The sequence below is a fragment of the Notothenia rossii genome, assembly GCF_949606895.1.
Source record: "Notothenia rossii genome assembly, chromosome: 10".
Classification (NCBI taxonomy): Eukaryota; Metazoa; Chordata; class Actinopteri; order Perciformes; family Nototheniidae; genus Notothenia; species Notothenia rossii.
The window spans coordinates 58,892,737-58,915,236 of NC_136908.1; the positions used below are offsets into that span (position 1 = coordinate 58,892,737).

Sequence of the window (22,500 nt, forward strand, 5' to 3'; positions counted from 1 at the left end):
CCACTTCTTGTTTAAACTCTATGAACTTTAACACATCTTATTTGTAGCGTCAATTGTTTCCACATTACCACTTGAAGCTCATGAATAGCCCGATATCTAAAGAACATCATAGTCCCATCCTCAGCAGCAGCCAAATGCACTGTTTGGCCTTGATGGAAGTCTGCATGTCTACCACTGCCTTTTCAGTTTGTATTAAATCATATTCTGAATAAGACAACCATCCACTCCTGTATAAATACAAGACACGCTGTTTTCTTGATTTCTGTTCCATCGAATAGAAATAGTCTAGACATCGTAAACACATTTTATTCTTCCTGACATATTTTGGTATTTTGCCAAACGTTAGGATCTCCACTAGAATTTTAACAAGGAAACTTTTTGTGTTGCCCGGACCAACAACTTAAGATGGCTCTGGCTTCTTCTTCTCAAGATTGAAAATTGTAAAAAAAAAAAGAACTGTCCCATAGCATCGCTAGAGATAAAAAAAAAACTCAATGTTTAATTGATATATAAGATGCTAATTTTCTATCATTGATCTTAAAAGTTGATCAATAAATAATGTCCGCACTACATATTTTACACCTCACTAACTGCAGCTGTTTTTGAGTGTCGCTCAAAGGCCTCAATCTAAAATGCCTGAAATGTCCCCTCTTTTAATTTTCATGTCTCCTCTTGTCCTCCTGCCTGTCTTTTGTCTTTTGTGCTATCTTGTGTATCCTTGCCTCCCTCTCTATTTCTGCTGTCCACAGGGATTTTAGAATATTATAAAAACAGTCCCTCCGGTGGCGTTTTAAATTGTGCTGCCTTTTATCTCACTTTGCCAGTTGCTTGTCACCATGTGTGAAGTAGCTCCTATATAAGCACTACAGTACATTTAGATGAGAAAATGTCTCATACTCTTTTTTTTAATCCCCTGTGCAACACAGATCTTAAATACCTGGAGGACAAAACAGACAGTAGCTGAGATTTGTTTCTCTTCATGTTTACTTATTCATTTATGTGAAGTCTGCTCTTGTGGGAAATGTATTTTATTACTAGACCTTAATGACAGTGACTGGAGATGTGTCTACATGTGCAGTAAAGTAAAAGCTTAATATACATGCAGTGTGACTCATCATGTTTTTGTCTCTCTCTGTCTCTCAGCTGTCAGAAGCCAGGGACGAGACACTTGAAGGTCTGAATCGAACGATTGGTTACAAAGTGCTGAAAGGAAACGACCCAACGGCTGTAGAACTGATCAAGAAGATTGAACAGGTACAAGCATGTATTTGCAACCCACCCTATGCATGGTATGGTATACAAATACCAAAATGACCTGTTATATAGGTACTACTTACATAAACTCAAATGTTTCCCAGAGAAAGACTTTCAATCAATATTATGGTACGTTTTATTTGGTCGCCTATAACTTATTGTTATATTCCATTTCCACATTCGTCATTGTATCCTTTTCTACGGTAATTGTTCATTGAATATTTTAACCGGTTGAAGGATTTTAATGATCTGACATCTGGATCCGAAATATCAGAGAAACAAGCTAAGCAAACGTAAGCTCGTATCCCCTCCCTCAGGACAGATGTTTGTTTCCAAACTGTTTTGTTCCGTGATTTGACTGATTTTAAAGAGGATAAGAAGCCTGCCTATAATTTCGACTCCAGGTTAAAACCTCCTGAACATCGAAGCTATCTTAATCTTGAGAAACTGACTGCATGGTCCCAAGATACTTCAAATCTGTGTCATTTGTCAAAAAAGCCAATTAAGCTTTGGGTTTCCCCTTCCCTGTAGTTTCTCCTTTTAGTGCATGTAAATGGTCTGCAAAGGGTAAGATCCCAAAGTTCCCTCCAGAGGGAGTTTCTCTCCCACTGGCTGAAACACCTCCCACCACCCATTGGACTCCTTTGTTTACTTCCTTGACTTCGTGACATGATCTCTATGTAACACGTGCGCTCCTATTGGCTAGCGCTCCAACACATTGTAGGTTATTGGCAGTTGCGGCTCCAGAGTATTTGTGTTGGGTAATCCATGGTAGGGCTAACCCATCCAGTGGTGGGGCTCAAGTCAGTATTTGCAATGTAATTACATACACGCTATATCGCCCCCCTTGACAGTGAAACGCCACGCGTGAGGTTTAGATTATTTCCCTGTCTCAATCAGAATGGAACTGTATGAAATAAAACGGCACATTTGTGTTATAGTAAATAAAAAGGGATCACTGTGAACGTGACGTATGATAGTACACGTTGAAGAACCAATGGGGATACTGAATGGCGGTTCCGATTGATCTTGATCAGTAATGCATGACGCAGACCCAACGTTTCGTTGCTCTGATTGGCTGTAGGTCTATTCAAATTGCATTCGGAGGCATTTTGATCTGACCGCGGCCGCAACGATATTATAATGCCAGAGAATTTCCACACCTTTAGTGTATAAGACTCCCCCACTACTTAGACTATTCCTTGCACCCCTCTTCTCGCATAAGCCCGAATGGTCTGAACCACATTGCATCGGTAACGTGCACTTGTTGTTACAGCAGGATCAGTTTGTGTGTTGTGGACACGACCCGTATATTTTCGCAAGCCGTGTTCTCAACATTTTGCTTATTATTTAATTGAATTTGCTACTTTAACATAATTTTTCATGGTGGGGCTCATTTCTTGGTATGGCTGTAGCCTACCCCAGCCATACCCTGGTTATTGGCTAAGGGAAAGGACATTTCTAAGCTGTTGACCAATCACAACAAAGGCAGTATGAGAAAAATAAAGACCTTTTTGAACATTCAAGCATGGAAACAAAGGCACAAATGAGCCCTAATATAGCCCCCATTTAATGTTTTAATGAGAAGCCCCTCGTGGCAGAGAATGAATGAAATGCGTCCACTGAGGTAATATTTCTTGCCCTTTTACCCCTCCTTCCAAGACATGAATGACAGTAATCATTGTGTCTCTATGCATTTAGCTGGAGATGTCTCTATCAGACCAGGAGAGGCGGCTGCTGGAGAAGCAGCTCCTGGTGGACCAGGTGACCCGGCTCTCGCAGCCTCTCAGCGAGCGGGCTGAGAACTGCCAGCAGGACCGACTCTCACTGGCAAAGAAGGTAGACAAAAAAAAACCCTCCAGCACACGGACAGAGACGGGGCTTAGCCAGAGTACACACACGGATAGAACAAAACACACAGAAGAACACACTCCCACACTCGGATTAACACACACAAGACACTGGTTATATCATTCACCTACTAACTCACTCCACTCCTTCACACCCGCTCGTTGTTTTCGGAGCATGTGCGCTCCATGTGAGGAGCACAGTGGGCATCAAAGAGTTCACCGAGCATTACACTTCATTTCCTCCCTCTTCCTCTCGTCTGTATTTCACTGTGCTGCGACGACTATAAATAGTCAGTGGAACAGGGTTCATCGCATGTATTAAATAGTGGAAACATGTGATGATGACACTAATGAAGATACATCGGATGCCGTAATTAAATCTACCTCATCATCATTTAGCATTAGCATAGATCTAAATCAAATCATGTTGAATCATTAGCTACTCAGCTTCTGTCTGCAAACTGTTCTCACTCCTAAATCGCCAGATTCTGAGGCACAGTAATCTACAGGTGGACTCATTTTCCATATGAAGAAAGAGCATACAGTATATAACCAAATACCTTGATGTTGTGACAATATTGTAGATAGATTTTTGATTATAATCATTAGTCATGTGGATAAGTGGCCACATGCAAATATCAGAACCACGGCTATAATACTCCATGCCTCACATACTTATGTATATATAATAACTTGCTTTATATTTGTTACTGTACATTTTGTAATTCAACATGTATATTTTCTACTTCGTCGTTTATTTCTAGTCTTTACATTTGTATTGTACAATGCCACGCCTTTTTATGCTTCTGTTGGATCAATTTTGGGATAGTTACTTCTTAACTTCTTATCTTAGCTACGACAGTGTGGTATGTTCTGGTACTGCACTTTGCCGTAATACAGCCTTTAAAGCCATGACAATATTACCATATCCAAAATCTTAGACAATATCGGGTCTGTTGTCACGGTATCAACCAGTTATTGATATATTTCCTGCCCTACTGTGAGTTCTGACGGTGTGTGTGTGTGTGTGTGTGTGTGTGTGTGTGTGTGTGTGTGTGTGTGTGTGTGTGTGTGTGTGTGTGTGTGTGTGTGTGTGTGTGTGTGTGTGTGTGTGTGTGTGTGTGTGTGTGTGTGTGTGTGTGTGTGTGTGTGTGTGTGTGTGTGTGTGTGTGTGTGTGTGTGTGTGTGTGTTTCTGCCTCTAGTTGAATGAGCTCCGAACTCAAGTCATCGACTCGAACCAGCGCTTGATGGCCGTCTCCGCAGAGCTCTCCATGAAGCACGCCACCGCTCTGTCTCTACAGCAGGAGATTAAAGAGAAGGAGTTCCAGGTCAGAGGGGGGTCTCCATCACCCCCCTGCACCCACAATCATCTGATGAACATTTTCCCCCTCTGCAACCCCACTGTCTTTCCTTTTATTATTCCCATGACTCTCCACTGACTTGCTGTGTCCCGTCTTTCAGCAAAATACCATTCAACGATTATTTTCATAAATAAAATCAATGAGAGTAAACGACACTATGCAACACTGTGGATCCGGGCTAACACAGTTAATGAAAGCACAGAGGAGACAGGATTAATATAATATAATATTTACACTTGGAATAATGTTTTTTAAACAGGTTTTATCTGCAGAATTGATGTTGTTTGACCCAAATAATCCCACCACAGGGTTTACTCTGCAGGACCCAAATCACTACAAGGCGCATCACTACAGGCGATCAAAACATATTAATATCATTATTTATTAAAGACAATACCACACAATACATAAAACAAAAACAAAAAAACATTGGTACAACATTGTCAGTATGAGAACAACTCTCAGACAAATGTCAAACGTTTTTATTTGAATTTTTACAAAATTAGCAGTCTTTTTTTATACCTCTAAAATAAATATTATGGATTCACACTTTCCACCATTTCATCAGTATATATATATAATATAATATATATAATGTCCGTCTTTTCACTGAATTGTCGTCTTGAAAAGGGTACTCACAACAATTCCGCAACAACATCATCTTCACCTGTTGCACTCGCCATTTCAACGTTAAAAACAATAAAAGGGCATATGAATTGCCCCGTGGCATTTATCTAGATCAGGGGTGTCAAACTCAAGGTCCGGGGGCCAAATCCGGCCCGTGACTTCATTTTATGTGGCCCACAAGAGTTGCAAAGAATATAATATGTTTATTATTCGGTTACATGCCGATTTACAGAAGCACGTTGCCCATAAACTACATGTCCCACAATGCATCTCAAATTCGACTTTTTTCTCAGAATTTGACTTTTTTTCTTCCAAATATTAATTTTTTCTCAGAATCTGTTTTTTTCTCCAAATTGTAACTTTTTTTCCAAAATATCATTTTTGTTTTTTGTTTTTTACTTTTTAAATCATTTTGTGACGTTCTCACTGAAGAGAATTGCAATTATTTGACCTAGACTTCTGCTTTCGGACGTAGTTAATTATGAAGTTATTACCCTATCAGATAATAATCCAATGCAGAGGCAATCATGTAATATAACACATTATGTTATATATATTAAATATTTATATATGTATTTTTATATAGTCTTATATATAAAACTGGCCCTTTGAGTGCAACCATAATGCTAACGTGTCCCGAGGTGAAATTGAGTTTGACTCCCCTGATCTAGATCCTCTGTCTCGAGCCAGTTAACTAGCGGGCCTTCTAGAATACCTGGAACCGAGGGGAACTCTGAAAGAATACGCCCATTGGCTACAAATCAATATATGATTGGTTGATCAAACTGTCAGTCCAAACGTACGCTCTCATTCAGTGCAACGGCCAGGGCATTCTATCAAGAATGTAGAATACCTTGGTGGAAGGACATTCTACCCAGAGACCCAGAAACAGATCTGATTGGTTGCACAAAACCACTGAAATGCGTAGTGCATGGACCGAGAAGGACAAACAAATCAACGTAACATTGTAATATTACAGATCAACAACACAGATAACATTCTCATCTATTCATTTTACATACATTTTATTTATATAATTAAATCGATTTTTTGTTTGTTTTATCTGAGTGTTCCAGGGTATTCTCTGAATACCTTGAAGGCCCTGACGGTTCTCCACTGCATTTCATACACTTCATACTAATAATCCAAAATGGGATTAATAAAGGAATTGTGACCGTGTGTTTTTGGAATGAAGCCCTAATTTAAAAATAAACCTCTTAGCACCAGCGGCAACTTCCGTGCACCTAGCAACCAAGAGAAATCCTATTCTTATTGACATTCAAGCTACTTATCCTAGCCTGTTAAGTTGAAATATTACCTCACTTGTTTTTGCTGTTACCTGTTTTTATCACTTTCAAAGAACAGTAAGTTAACCTCTTAATAGTCTCAACTTGCTTATTGAATGAGAAGATTACATTTAAATGTTTTTGTTAAAGCTAATTGCAAGCTAAAGCTAATTGCGAGCTAAAAAGCTAATTCGATATCTGCAAAGCCATGCTGGTGTTCCTGTTATTTTTCAATTCCCGTACATCTTTTGGTAGAAAACGACTTGCTTCAAAGCCATATTCATGCAATCAGTCCGATGCTAACATTGACTCTCCTTTTATCTCTGTTGGAGGAAAATATAGCCTTTTTTTCAGCCGCTAAATGCTACACTATGTTAACAAGCTAGTCGCTAATTACGGTTAGCCATTTGTTACGCAGAACGTGTATGGTGGTTTAGAAAGATGTACTGACTAAACTCATACAATATATATATTATATTTACATTTTCAATCTTTACATCAGCTTTGCAAGGAGCTTTATTTTTAATATACATTACATTCAGAAGTGACTAAGCTAAACCTCATGTTTGTTTTTGATTGAAATCTTCCATTAACAACTCATTCCATCAGCCACTCACTACCATACCAATTATAATGCCATTCCTTTACAAAATGCTCCTGTTGAGTTTGAGTATAAAAATAGAAACCAGCTTTCATTTAGTCAGTCTTGAGGTAAGGCCATGAGCAAAATCATCGTTTGAGCAAGACGTTTAAATATTCTGACAGTTGTTTGAACAGAAAGTCTCACTGTCTCTGTGTAAATATGATATTAAACTAATAAAATTAGATTGTTTCTCATCTGCTTTGTAAATGTTTTTCAAGAGACGCGTGTTAATAACCTGCAGACGCCCTGCAGCTGATGTTTGCCGCAGACACAGGATGCAGAGGCATAACTTTCCCAATTTCTGACTGTAATAGGACCATCTGTTTTTGGCCGCCGTTAGAATTGAATTGAGCGAAGAGTGGCCGAGGCGACAGGAATACAAAGTGAGTTTTGCTCTGCCCCTGTGTTTCCAGATGGACAGGTGCCAGAGGCAGCCGGAGGAGGGCCTGCCAACATGCCCCGAGTTAGAGAAGGAGTGGAGGAGGATGCTCCGAGACAGGAAGAGGAGACGGAGGGACAAAGAGGAGCGGGAGAGGGTACAGAAACACACACACACACACACTGGTCACAAATTGATTAAAGCGCCGAGGGCCGTGAAAAGAAGATAGAGTGACAAAGAAAGAGACGCAGGGCAGGATTCGATTAAAGTTCTGGCGGACAAAAGAGTCTGAACATGCACAGACCGATCAAACAGGAGGTTTCACCACATGCACACACATGGGGCAAGAAGGGCAGCGTGGAGGCTGTCCGACCAGGAAAGACACCAGAGAGGTCAAAAGTACACACATCCTTTACTCAAGTAGAAGTACAGATACTCGTGTTTAAAGATACTCTGGTGAAAGTAGAAGTACTGACTAAACTTCTTGACTCAAGTCAAAGTAAAGAGGCTTTGAAATGTACTTCAGTAAAAAGTACCCATAACTAGCAGCTGTTTTAAAGAGTACCTGACCTCCCTTTATATTAATAGAACAATAATGTCATTGTTAGCTAATGAATGTTTCCATGGTGACCAACGGCAACATGACAACGTTTTCATTGGTCCCTCTTCTTTAGAGAAGACCAGGAAATGATGGATACACGGATCGTGTTCAAATCAATAGGCACGCAATGACTCTAAATAATAATGATCACGCCACCAAACACACATTCAGACTAAAGGAACCAGCCTGTTTGGAAAATGAGAGAAGTAGAAAGTACAGGTATTTGTGTTCAACATGTAAGAAGTAGAAAGTACAGGTATTTGTGTTCAACATGTGAGAAGTAGAAAGTACAGGTATTTGAGTTCAACTTTGTAAGAAGTAGAAAGTACAGGTATTTGTGTTAAAAATGTAAGAAGTAGAAAGTACAGGTATTTGAGTTCAACATGTAAGAAGTAGAAAGTACAGGTATTTGAGTTCAACATGTAAGAAGTAGAAAGTACAGGTATTTGAGTTCAACATGTAAGAAGTAGAAAGTACAGGTATTTGAGTTCAACATGTGAGAAGTAGAAAGTACAGGTATTTGTGTTCAACATGTAAGAAGTAGAAAGTACAGGTATTTGTGTTCAACGTGTAAGAAGTAGAAAGTACAGGTATTTGTGTTCAACATGTAAGAAGTAGAAAGTACAGGTATTTGAGTTCAACATGTGAGAAGTAGAAAGTACAGGTATTTGTGTTCAACATGTAAGAAGTAGAAAGTACAGGTATTTGTGTTCAACGTGTAAGAAGTAGAAAGTACAGGTATTTGTGTTCAACATGTAAGAAGTAGAAAGTACAGGTATTTGTGTTCAACATGTAAGAAGTAGAAAGTACAGGTATTTGTGTTCAACATGTAAGAAGTAGAAAGTACAGGTGTTAGTGTTCAACATGTAAGAAGTAGAAAGTACAGGTATTTGGGTTCAAAATGTAAGAAGTAGAAAGTACACGTATTTGTGTTCAACATGTAAGAAGTAGAAAGTACAGGTATTTGGGTTCAACATGTAAGAAGTAGAAAGTACAGGTATTTGAGTTCAACATGTAAGAAGTAGAAAGTACAGGTATTTGGGTTCAACATGTAAGAAGTAGAAAGTACAGGTATTTGTGTTCAACATGTAAGAAGTAGAAAGTACAGGTATTTGTTTTCAACATGTAAGAAGTTAAAGTAAAAAGTCGTCAGAAAAATAAGTAGTGGAGTAAAGTACTGATACCAGAAACATGTTCTTAAGTACAGTAAAAAAGTATTTGTACTCCACTACTTCCCACCTCTGAAAGACACACTCACACAGGGATTACCTGAAAGCAGTGTGTGCCGCATGTCTGCTCTTACACCCAGCTCCATTTCCTCACACACTTTATTACACCGCCTGTAGCCCCCGGCCCAGAGAAACACCACAATACTCTACCTACAAATAGGAATACACCTGCACACTGAAATGTGTCTGAATGTCCTTATTAATCATGCATTTCTCGCTCCTTCTTGAAGTGTAAATGTGTTTTGACAGCCCGATAAGGAGGAAGTGTTCTTTCCTTATTGGCAGTTACTATGCTATATATATATATTTTTTTCTTTTTCTTTTTGCATCCAAAGCCGTTGCTCCTTGTTTTGTGTGCAGCCCTTAGATCACATGCCAGAGGATAAACTGTTTGTACGCTGAGAAAACGTCCGTCTCTTTGAAGTCTCGCTCTCATTTAGCCACAGTTCATTTGCATGCTGTTGTTGGGCGTCACGGGGACGAGCGCGCACTGCTGGGAGATTTTTTAATTTTCACAGCAGGAGGCCGCCATGGTTACTAATTGATCCATCATCCATATTGGGTCAAATGAATTTTGGCAGCCACTGTCAGTATTCTGTATTTATATTCATATATAGTTTTATTAGAGTTCACATAGAACAGCACACGAGGTGATTCAGGTTTTTATAATTGTATTTTTCTTAATTGTGTGAAAATAGATGGCATTTTTTTTATGAAAGGTGCTAGACAAATAAAGTTTATTATTATTATTTATTTAAATTACTTCTAGCCTTAGTCCTCTGACAAAAACATAATTTGAGATATTTAAAATCACACTACCCACGCATTATGTTTGTGTATTAAATCAAACTGTCAGTCGCTAATCAGAATCAGAAATCTTTCATAACCTCAGGGGAAATTGGTTTTCGTGACTATTTTTCGAATTATTAAAATATTAAAATAAAATATTTTATATAAACAAGAAGTAAGAATGTGCAGTCATTCTGCAGATCAAACTTCAATCCCTTTAACGAGCCTTTCTGATTATTGGCATGATCAAAATTCAGTTAAATTAAATTCTAACCTTTTAGTCCAAGGTCATGCCGATTAACATCAAATATTAAGTGCGTGTGTGTGTGTGTGTGTGTGTGTGTGTGTGTGTGTGTGTGTGTGTGTGTGTGTGTGTGTGTGTGTGTGTGTGTGTGTGTGTGTGTGTGTGTGTGTGTGTGTGTGTGTGTGTGTGTGTGTGTGTGTGTGTGTGTGTGTGTGTGTGTGTGTGTGTGTGTGTGTGTGTGTGTGTGTGTGTGTGTGTAGCTGGCTGAAGAGGAGCAGTGGAACCAGTTGCCTAATGGAGAGTACACCACGGCTGAATCCCGTCCCAACGCCTACGTCCCGCAGACCGGCCCCCTCCCTCTGCCCAAACCCTACGGAGCCCTGGCCCCCTTCAAGCCCTCCCAGCCAGGGGCCAACATGAGACACATCCGCAAGCCAACGCTCCAACCCTTAGACATCTAGGAAATAATACACTTGTATCCAACCAGTGGGTGTTTTGTCTTATTTCAAAGGTCGCCTATTATACTGTTTTTCATCAATATATTATAGGTCTCAGATATATACAGACCATGTCTCTGATTGGCTGAAACACTAAACAGATTATTACAGCATCCCATAATCAATATGGGAACCTTGATATGGTAATGAAAAACTTAAGTCACAGGCACCTCCAACAGTGCAACATGAATATATATAGGACATAGAACAAATCAAACAGACAAAATAGATATAGTGTATTCCTATTTGTTGGTTTTTTCCTTTTTGAACTTTGTTTTTTACAGACTCAACGCAAAAAAACCATACATGGAGATGCTTAATAACTGCACCTGTTGTACATCAGATATAATCATGCCTGTCCTCCTTCGACACCATAAGGACATACAATTTATTCAAATGTAAAATAATCTGAATATGAAACATATTTTCCGGTGGATTTCAGTGATGTTTCTCTTTGTATCACACATGTTTTTGTATCTCTGCTCTCCGACACACCTCTCAGTGACACTCCTACTTCTTGTGAATGTTTGTTTCCTCAGTGTCCAGCATACCACTGTCGTTCAGTCATTTAAAAGCAGTTCATGTGTACTGCATCTGGTTGTAATTTGGTGGATTTTTTTTAAAGTTACCGGCAAAGGCTTGTTTACACTCTGGCTTGCAATAACACGAAATACTTTGAAGGGGTGACTGAGGACATGGGAGCTGATGCTTTGTTCTCTGTTACATAATTTCCACCCAAAAAAACTATTTGTTTCCTTTACAGTATGTCTGTGATGTGTCATGATTTGTGTTTATTCTTTCTCATTTCTTAATAGAAAATCATTGTCCTGCCTGTTATAAAAAGTATATTTATTGCTTTTCAAACGGTCAAACAAGGACGGAAGTATGTGACCTCTATTTCAACTAACCCTACACACACACAAGAACCAATATATGATTAAAACAAGTGTTTCAGATTATGCATAAGTAGAGGTCCAGACATAATGATGGAATATTAAACACTACAGATTTATATGCTGGTCCGAAAATTGTAAAAGCTTTGTCCTTGTCTTTTTTTTTGGATCATTTCATTTTTCGGTACACTGAAATAAGTCTGAATACTCTTCTGTCCTGTTGCCCTTTCATCCCTCCCACTTGTAATCTTCAACGGATGAATAAATTGCAACGGGTTTAAATTTAAGCCGGGCTAAGGGCGCCTGCTTTATGTCTGAAATGATCAATGTAAATATAGAGTCAGTATCAGGCAATGAAAGAGCATAGAGAATGACAGAGGAGATTTTTAATGAAGAGGAATAAGAGATGGCAGTCTGAAAAGAGTCGAAGTGAAGTAAGGATAAAAGTGGAGCTCTGTCCGTTAGTGACCGAAAACCATGTCGCTTTGAAGCTTCAACGAATTTACTGGAAGTTGTTCTATCGGCTGATCTGAGCTTGAGGCGAAAGCAGATTCCTGTCAATGAGGTAATAGACTATGCTGCCTGTGAGCATGTGTGTGGTAGTGAGCCCAGTTAATGTGAAGTCAACACAAAAATATATAAATAATAGTATAACAAATGTATTGTTAATTAATTTATAATTTAAAAAATGTAATAATTGTTCATTATTAATTATTGTTGATAATTATAATAAAATAAACATTAAAATATAATAAAAATTGCTATGATTGATCAAAAGTATTCCTAATAAATGTAAGCTAACAGGTGCTAAATGAACACCCACTTCAATGGTTTGTAAGATGTTGCATTTGAGAGCACATTAAAACTAGTTAGCAAAAAGCTAAAAACATTAGCTAAAGGGCTGTTATATCCCGCCATGTTTGTTAATGTATTTATTATTAAGTTATTTATCAGGTTTCATGTTTAATTATAGTTTATGTTTAGATGTAGGTGCATGTTTAGTCTCATTGTTCACTTGTCAAGTTGCAGTCACTCATGTCTACTCTACTGTCATTGAACTTCCTGTTTTATTTTGCACTTACCTTTCCCTCTCGTTTGGAGACCTAAGAGGCGCGTTCACACCGCAGTACTTTTCCCACTTTAGTTCCGATATAGTAACGAAATGTTGCGTTCACACCTTTATACAGTCTATGGTTCACACGAAAAAAAAACGGACCTTTTTACCCCCTTTTCCGTCCCTGCTAGAGAGCACGTACTTTTGTGGGAGACAAAGGTTCCTATTTCTGATTGGCTGGGCGGATTGCAAACTACGCCCCGTAAAACTCCCAAAAAGTTTTGTGAAGCCGCCATTTATTATCCTCTCATTAGCATTATTAGCATTAGCCCAGCGCACAAACGCAGAGAGACTAACTTATGGCAACACAAAAGAAAACATGGGAGCGGTGGAGATGAGGAGGTGTCTGCAGCTTCTACTGAAACCAGTCCCCAAATCCGGGGAATTCCGTCCGGGGGCTTCGGCTGGCAGTATACGCCATAGACATATAAAGGCTAGATGGCTCAAGGAGGAGTCGCCAGCGTAGCTCACCGGTGGCCATCTTGCCACAGTCAACAACTACTGCTACAGTACAGCTGTTGTAAGTTGAGTGATCTGCACAAAAATACTCTTAACTCGCTGAAATCTTGACTGATTTACAAACGGTTTGGTTTATTATAAACGTTATTAGCATGGCTATGATACAGGAGACAACAAGACATGTTGACAAAAAAAAGTCCATGATTATAATTAAAAGTATGAAGTATCATAACTACATCTTTGATGTTTATAACAAACCAAACCGTTTGAAAATTGAGCAAGCTATGGTTATTTCAATAGTGCACCATAGACATAATGTTATGAATGAGCGAGCTGCCATTTGGAAAGATGGCCGCCATGTGGCAACGTCGGTCTCCATTGGCCAGCAGCGCGGGTGAGTCATCTAGTGTTTATATATGTCTATGGAATACTATACGCCGTGAAGTTGTTTGCAGCCTGCCAGTAAACCCAAAGCAGAAGAAGAAGAAGTGACGTCAGCGGCTTCATTTGCCTGATCCTCCCCCAGGGACTTATTCCGGTGTGAACGCGATCTGTACTTAGTTCTAGGGATGATCCGATCGATCGGTCACTGATCGAGATCGGCCGATACTCACTCTCTAACGATCGATCGCTGCTCTCTAAACATGCCGATCGCGAGAGCCTATTGCATGACGTAAAATACATGACACTTTTCTCAGTGCGCGGCAAAACAAGCTCGCCAAAATGGCTTCACCGGTCTGGCAGTATTTTAAGGTGTCCGAAAAAGACAGCAAAATAGCGGTATGCAACGTGTGTGAAGCAGAAATCCTGCAGCTCCACCCGCTGTGACGGACCGGTGAGCGGAGCAACACACACAAGAGTTAGACCTAACACACTTAGCTACTTTATCTACCTCTGGAACAAGCTAAACTAGTTATAAATATATTTATTCTTCACTGTCAGGTCACTCATTACTGGATCAGTGAGCTGCATGAGATACTGACAGGCTGTCAGGAGAGAGAGAGAGGGAGAGAGGGAGAGAGAGAGGAAAAGAGAAGCTTCCGCTCATTTCTCCCGTGTTATTATCCAAAGTGAATGTAAACTTGAATAATGTACTTCATTTGAATGTAATAATGAAGTTGGTTGTTGTTTGTGGAAGCGCCAGTGAATGAGCCCCATTAACTGAGTTTTAAACTAAAGTGATGTTTAAATCTTCCGTTTAGGACCCGCCCACTCGATCGGATCGGCGATCGGTATCAGCCGATACTGATTCCGGCGATCGGCCCCAAAATTGGCGATCGGAGCATCCCTACTTAGTTCATGAGAACTAAAGAATTCTCAGTTCTGATTAAACTTTGTGGGAAAAGTACTGCGGTGTGAAAGCACCTAGAGGCACACACTTAGTTCCTGAGAACTCTTTAGTTCTCAGGAACTAAGTACAGATCGCGTTCACACCGGAATAAGTCCCTGAGGGAGGATTAGGCAAATGAAGCCGCTGAAGTCACTTCTTCTTCTTCTGCTTTGGGTTTACTGGCAGGCCGCAAACAACTTCACGGCGTATACTGCCACCCGAAGTCCCCGGCTGGAAGTCCCCGGAGTTGGGGACTGGCTTCAGCAGAAGCTGCTGGGACTCCCAGAGTAAATCGCCAGAACGCCGACACCTCCTCATCGCCATGCCTAAAATTAATGGATAAACAGTTGAAATAGCAAGTTTCAAGATACACTGTTAAAATAATTAGTTTTAAGCAGAGATGTGGGGCTACAGTATGTCAGGCACACATAACCAAATATAACAAAACACACTTTGTTAGCCAACCTCTTAAATAGTTCAAGAAGGCAACAGGTGGAGTTGATCTGATTTTGAGGCAGCCCTGTCCTCCCTATGCGTGTGTGTGTGTGTGTGTGTGTGTGTGTGTATGTCATACATTGCACGCTAACGGTGAGAGCAGTGTGTGCCTATTACTGGCTACATAACACTGCCGGCATAGCAGAGTGTGGAGGATGCTAAGGTGGGGAATGAGTCATTTATTCACATTAACAGAGGAATTCCCCAGAAGATAAATGATTTGAGATGATTGTATCGACGTGGTTAAACAAGTACAACAAAAACATTGAGTCATTTAGCACTGATGTAATGTATTGCATGACAACGCTGTAGAAAAGCGTGATGTGTGTGTCCTTCGTTAAATGTCACAGCTTGTTTTCAGTCAAAGTTTAAAGTGGTACTCTCGAGAATCGAAGAGCTCACTTCCTCCTTGAGCTTTTCAAGCAACAAACTATCTGACTGCCAGCTGAGATCATTTCCTAATTCATCTCTTAGCTCCACGATGAAACTCAGGCTCTGAAGTTTTCAGTGTTCTCAGGAAATCAACTGGAAACAACGACAGCCAAGTCCTCTCTGTTGCCACTGAGCCTCCCTGTACACCATGTTCTTCAAAAAAGTATGGCCGTACAACAAGAATAATAATAATAAAGCAAACTTGGGAAAAAATCTCTTTATTTACAGATCATCTTACAAAACTGATTTCGTTTGAATAGAAGAAACACAAGAGATTATGTAAGCCCTTTTCCCCCCCAGAGGAATGTGCTGTGATTTCTCAAATCAAAGTAAGACATGAGATGTAAATATCCTGATCTCTGGTATTTAGTCTCAGATGGTGCCAACTCCGTCTAGGATTGAACACATGTCTCTCTCACACACACACACACACACACACACACACACAGACTCTCACACACACACACACACACACATTTCTCCACTTACAGTAAGAGCTGCGTCATAATTCAAACCAAACATTTGTAGTCAGTCTTTTTTTTTTTCAATTTCCGTTCCTAAGGACTCATCATTAACCCAGTACTGTCTTTGCTGATCTGATGGTGTGTATAGCTTCATCATAAGCTACAGTTCATACATAGAGTATTAGTGTCGGAAATAGGTAGAAACAAATTGTCATATTTCTCAAAAATCATCAGGTAATTCCCATTATTTTAAATGTCACCCAGCCCTTTTCGTCCATTCGTCAGACGGGAACAAACCGTGCATTTTACAAATATTACAGACATATTTCTTCATAGTTTAACACAACTTAATATCTGGTTGTGGGGGTTGTTATTAAACATCTGCCAGGTGCTCTCCCTGAGTTATACCTCATCCCATTGAGCTGTAAACACCGTGAATAACTCAGAGTTAATATCAGACTGAACGCACAGCGGCTGACCGACCGCTGTGTGTGCAGAGCTCGTGTCAGCGGGTAATCAAGTAGATGGAGTACGCCACTGTGTTTGATTTATAAACACTGTCTGACATCAATATTCATAAATCGCATGAGAGAAACATTGAGAAGTTATGGAGAGAATTGTTGCTGCAACAATTCATATTAATCGCTGCTGGCGTTATTGATTTTCTATAAAGAATTGAGCTGTTAAATCAACTTCCGGGAAGATTTACCCGTGTTTGTGTTTGAATGCTTTGTACACTTACAAAACTGAAAGGTTGACTTTAATTACATGTATTATGTCAACAGATTAAGTTAGGTGAAAGGAGTAATATTAAATTTAAAATATGAGCTTCAACTTAATAGTATTGCTTTCAATGAACCTCACGTGAAATCTGTTGCCATGATACATTTAATTAAAGTGTTTTCAGTATACTGTCCATATTGTTCCATCCATGCCTTCGTTTTTACTATAATAAATGATTTCGTCCCTTCTGCCTCATATTCTCCCCTCCATCTTTCTTTTCTGGGCGTCTCCCTGCATCTTTCCTCCGCCCATCTATCATCGAACAGTGAGAGCTTGTTTACGAGCGCTCGGCCTTTCAATCTCCCCCGTCATCCACCCGTCGGTTACTTATCCTCAAGGCCGAGTCGATGATGACTTTTCTCTCAGACACGTTTTCCCCCTCATCTGTTTCTCCCTCCATCCGCCCTTCCCGTTTCATTTTCCCTCAAAGCCCAGCAGCATTAGTGTCTGTTTCAGAGCCGTCTCCTCCACGAATCTGGCGTCCACGTTCTCCTGCTCCTCGAAAGGGTTCGGAGCTGCAACACAGGGAGAGGATAAAACACCAGACACTTCCTTCCTCTCTTCCACTTCCTTGCTTTTTCGGACCAAGCAGCACGCACTCTTAATCCATCAAAGGCCCTTGTATCAAAACCAGACGACACACACACACACACACACACACACACACACACACACACACACACACACACACACACACACACACACACACACACACACACACACACACACACACACACACACACACACACACACACACACACACACACACACACACACACACACACACACACACACACACACACACACACACACACACACACACACACCTTGTTCCTCTATATCAGAGAGTATTTTTGCCAGGTAGGTAAGAGGCAGGAACTCAGGTCTGAAGCCTGGCTTGTCTCTGCTGCTGAATGCAAATCCCTGAAGAGGAGGGAAGAACACAACTGTGGATAATATGAAGGTTTTCTCTCAAGTCAAAAACAATTCTGCGGCAAATCTAAAAAACTTCTGGATAATGTTGTATGGCAGCTTTTTTGTATTCATTTCTACTTATCCACCATTGCACACAAATGCTACTGGGTCCACTACTAGCCTATTAGCCGACTAGTCATTAGCATCATGGAGTGCATAGATGATGTGTAAGCTGAACAGATGGGTTCACTTTTAAAACACATTGGATGAAAGAAAAAGTCTAGGAAGATTTCTTTTTTGAAAGTGTCACAAAAAAGTTTCTGGCGTTAAAATGGTGCGGCTGCGATGATTTCTTGTCAGGAAATTGTGATAATGGCCACTCACAAGTGTCCTCAGTCGAAGAAGATGCCTTCAAAAAGTTTTTCAAAACCTATTCAATTCATACAAATATAAAGTGTTACATCTTCATAAGTGAAGAGCTGGAAGCAGCAAATGTTTGGTATCCTTAGGTTCTTTCTTCCTATGCTGTAGGAATACTGGACAATTAGTCATCATCACACCAGTCTCTGAGGTATTTTACTTTTTGCTAATTAGCGAATGCTGTGTTAGATGTGTGGAGGGCTTCAGGTATGTGTCGGTGTGTATTCTCCGCAGTATGTGTGACACTTTGCTGCGTTACCTTGCTTTTGTTGAGTTTCTCCAGCTGAGTCCTGACATAATCTCTGGAGATCCAAGCTGAACTGACAGGATGGTCCCACATATGGTAGATCCTCTGCTCCATAGGCTACACACACACACACACACACACACACACACACACACACACACACACACACACACACACACACACACACACACACACACACACACACACACACACCAAAGTTAACATTTTAGGCATGTTGCTCATGTTGTCATCAAGAAATTATTCCCCGAAGCAAAGGAACATCTGTCCCTCTATAGTCTATATGTTGCCAACTGGAGCTGAAAACTATTCTCGAGGAGCTGACTGCTAATGAGGGATTCAAGAGAAATATTTTTTGGGGCAAAACTGTAGTAAATAAAACATAGCGGTCTCAAGGTCAGTCCATGGGGTTGCAATATGTTACAAACGTGTAGTAGCATTCACAGTTTAGCATTGCAATGTCTGATTATGCTAACTAAGCTAACGCTATTTGGACATTTGGCAGATTTTATGCCATTATGTTTAGTTTTTTTTAAAGGTATTTACATTGATACAGATTTTTTAATCAAGCAAATGTATTGGCAGTATTCCAGAGTATCTTTTTTTCTCACTATACAGGTTAGCCAGCTATCGCTAATTTAGTCCGTTATCTACAGAGCGTTTAAACCAGGGGTGTCAAACTCAATTTCATCGCGGGCCACATTAGCATTATGGTTGCACTCAAAGGGCCGGTTGTAAGTATATAAATATACATATATAAATATATAATATATATATAAAATAATGTATTATATTACATTATTGCCTCTGAATTGGATTATTATTGGATAGGGTAATAACTTCGTAATTAACTACGTCTGAAAGTAGAAGTCTAGGGCAAATAATTGCAAGTCTCTTCAGTGTGCATGTCACAAAATGAGATGCATTGTGGGACATGTAGTTTATGGGCAACCTGCTTCTGTAAAGTGGCATGTAACCGTATAATAAACGTATTATAATCTTTGCAAGCTCTTGCGGGCCACATAAAATGAAGTCGCGGGCCGGATTTGGCCCCCGGGCCTTGAGTTTGACCCCCCTGGTTTAAACCAAACTAATTCTAGGTGTGAATACTTGATTAATACCTTTATAAAGGAACTTATTTCTACGTAAGAACTACTTTATTTAGTTCAATTATTCAAAATCTCCACTTAGTAAACACTAGCGTTATAGGCTAGTTGAGCGGCTAAAGAGCTAGCATATCTCTTTCATTCGTTATTTATATTATGAAGGACTATTCAATGGAGGTTGAAGATCAGTATAGTAAGAATTATGAAGCCGATAGGGTTCCCTAAATTGAACATTTCTTAAGTTTGTTAAAACATTCTTTGTTTTGTAGCTGTGCTGTGCTGTGCCTGATAAATCTCTCCTGCCTGCCAAGAGAAGTCTGACAGGCAGGAAAAACAGACGGCAAGCACTTGACATTCCTCTGACCACGATGCGGACGGATCACACACACACACACACACACACACACACACACACACACACACACACACACACACACACACACACACACACACACACACACACACACACACACACACACACACACACACACACACACACACACACACACACACACACACACACACACACACACACACACACAGTTACACAAGAGCTTTATGATTGGCTTGAGGGGGTTTGAGGGAGAAGATACCAAAAATAACTCTACATTAGCTCAGAATAGGAAGTTTGGGGGAGAGAACCGTTCACAGAGACATCCAAACGTCCCCCTCACAAAGAGATGGGATTACATTTAAGCCTCATGAATTGTTTTACTGACTGCGAAATTCAGCCCGGTCATTTGCAGATACATTTCAGCTTGATACTCCCAGGTTTGTACATTCAAAGTGTCGTCATTAGGATGGAAAACTATTCTAAACTACTCCTTGCCCTTCATTAAAAAAAACTCATCTTTGACTCAGCAGTACCTCAGGGAGTCTCTTAAGTATGCTGAACTTCAGTCGCTCGTTGGCGTCACTGTTGTCCAAATCTAAAGAGAAAGTAAAAGAAATGGTAATTACTTTTTTAGACAACAGGGGAGGACAAATAATGCAAAGTCACACCTTCTCTTTTTATAGCTATTAGTAGCTCAAAATCCTTTGAAACAACAGAAACATGGGATTTAAGTTGTTTTGCTGTTCATTTAAAATAAATGCAAAACAAGTCCAAAATTGATAAAACTACAACTTTTATAGAAAACAGACACATTTTTATCCATAAACAAGTCTGATCCCTGAAGCATGAAGACCCTGAGTCAGCCCGAGTTTTTTATTTTGGAGTTTAAAAAACTCCCAGAAGGTGTGCTTGTTGTGGTGCAGAAATATCTATTCATTCAAAAAGGAAATGGAGTAGTGAGCCTCAGAGATCCTTTGCTTCAGCAGCCCCTCTCCTGGTGCAACGATGCCTTATGGGTAATGTAGTTCATCTAGGGTTACCTTGAAATCTAATTAGCAAACAATGCCCCAGTGAAATATCTCAACGACTATTGGATGGATTATCATAACGTTTTGTACAGGCGTTTCAAGAGCATAAAACTTCCTTTTTCTAGTTTTCATGATACAAGTGGTTCCTGCCAGCATGTCAGAAGTCTATAACCAAGATAAGTAAGACTAGTTGCATTCGGAATTCCAGATGAGAGTATATGTTTGTATGTGTTTGTAATGAGGCAGAAAGAGCACACCTGCCCAGCAAATTGCCCAGGATAAAGTGGTAGACATTTGAATAATTATACACTCATTTGATGTGATGCATGAACCCTGGTACTTCAAAGCTCTGAAATATCCTTTGCTCTCACTTTGAAGTCCGAAGCATTTGGACTCTGGCCTTTAAATAAATAATCTTTTCATCTTTGTTTGTTCTCTTCATGAGAAAGAACCATGTTAAAGTACAACGAGATCAAGAGTTTACAAGTGTATTTCTGTTCTGTTGATCTCAGAGCCAAGTCAAGATATTTGTCCTTCCAACAATGTGCTCAGTGTGAAAGGAAAATAAACAATATTCAAGTTTTTTTAAGCCAAGCAATGACTCTAAAAGGAAGCGAACGTTAGCAACTGACCTTTCCATAAGGTGATGAAATGAAATAATGTTGTTTATATGATTTTTCTATCCAATAGTATTTGAGAAATGTCACTTAAAGCCACACATGTTAACCTAAATGGTAGCGCTAGATACAAATTCAGAGAATCACCAGAGACATTCAAATTCATCCTCTGACTGTGGAACAAGCATTTGTGCACAAAATCGAATGGAAATCCACCAAATATTTGTTGAGCTATTTCAGTCTGGACGAGAGTGGATGATGAATTGACAATATTTTTCTACTCGCATATGGAAATAAATAAATAGCAAAATGTGTGTGTGTGTGTGTGTGTGTGTGTGTGTGTGTGTGTGTGTGTGTGTGTGTGTGTGTGTGTGTGTGTGTGTGTGTGTGTGTGTGTGTGTGTGTGTGTGTGTGTGTGTGTGTGTGTGTGTGTGTGTGTGTGTGTGTGTGTGTGTGTGTGTGTGTGTGTGTGTGTGTGTGTGTGTGTGTGTGTACCTGTCATGAGGCGGGACACGAAGGTCTCAGTGAGCTGCAGGAAGCCGTGGTCAACGTACTGTAAGAAGGTGGGCTGAGGGAGGCAGCGCACAGCAAACACTGCTAATAAAGTGTGATAGCCTGCAGAGACAGAGAGAGAACAGAAGGGCCGGAGAAGAAAAGGAGATGAAAAAGAGACTTTAGCTTTTGATGCTCTGGAAAACAATAAATAAAAGAAAAAGGTAAGAGTCTGCAGCAACGCTAGTGGCTCTGTGAGGCTGTGTTTAGACTTTGAGCCTAATGCTAACGTCAGCATGCTAACGTGCCAACGGAAAATGCTAATCACACACCCTGCTTACTTTAGCTGTTTGCTTGCTAACATTGGCTTTATAGAACTAAACACAACGTTTGAAATATATTTTTAACTAGTAAATTGTTTGAATCCCAATCATTTGTCCCTACTGGCTTCCTTTATTCTCTTACAGTTACATAAAAAAGACGCAGATTACTGCTAAATTACAAAAAAATGGCAGTTACTAGCAGGATTACAATGTTAGTAAAACACATTTATTTTATATTATGAAACTCAGATTAGGTGACTGATTACATT

The 22,500-nt window shown here is 39.9% G+C and overlaps 2 protein-coding genes across 2 annotated transcripts in view; one reads left to right on the forward strand and one right to left on the reverse strand.

The window, feature by feature from the left end:
* ccdc146 (coiled-coil domain containing 146) overlaps positions 1–11,797 on the forward strand; it is a 42,689-nt gene extending 30,892 nt beyond the window's left edge. The window contains exons 18-22 of the mRNA XM_079655689.1: positions 1,144–1,254; positions 2,956–3,093; positions 4,308–4,433; positions 7,436–7,558; positions 10,525–11,797. Coding sequence (XP_079511815.1) covers positions 1,144–1,254; positions 2,956–3,093; positions 4,308–4,433; positions 7,436–7,558; positions 10,525–10,725 — 699 coding nt within the window. The 3' untranslated portion in view covers positions 10,726–11,797. The remainder of the gene's footprint in view (positions 1–1,143; positions 1,255–2,955; positions 3,094–4,307; positions 4,434–7,435; positions 7,559–10,524) is intronic.
* Positions 11,798–15,686: 3,889 nt separating this feature from the next.
* Positions 15,687–22,500, reverse strand: part of gsap (gamma-secretase activating protein) — a 43,110-nt gene continuing 36,296 nt past the window's right edge. The window contains exons 28-32 of the mRNA XM_079654170.1: positions 21,912–22,031; positions 20,305–20,366; positions 18,326–18,430; positions 17,559–17,655; positions 15,687–17,246 (exon numbers count right to left, since the gene is read on the reverse strand). Of these exons, the coding sequence (XP_079510296.1) occupies positions 17,146–17,246; positions 17,559–17,655; positions 18,326–18,430; positions 20,305–20,366; positions 21,912–22,031 (485 nt within the window). The 3' untranslated portion in view covers positions 15,687–17,145. The remainder of the gene's footprint in view (positions 17,247–17,558; positions 17,656–18,325; positions 18,431–20,304; positions 20,367–21,911; positions 22,032–22,500) is intronic.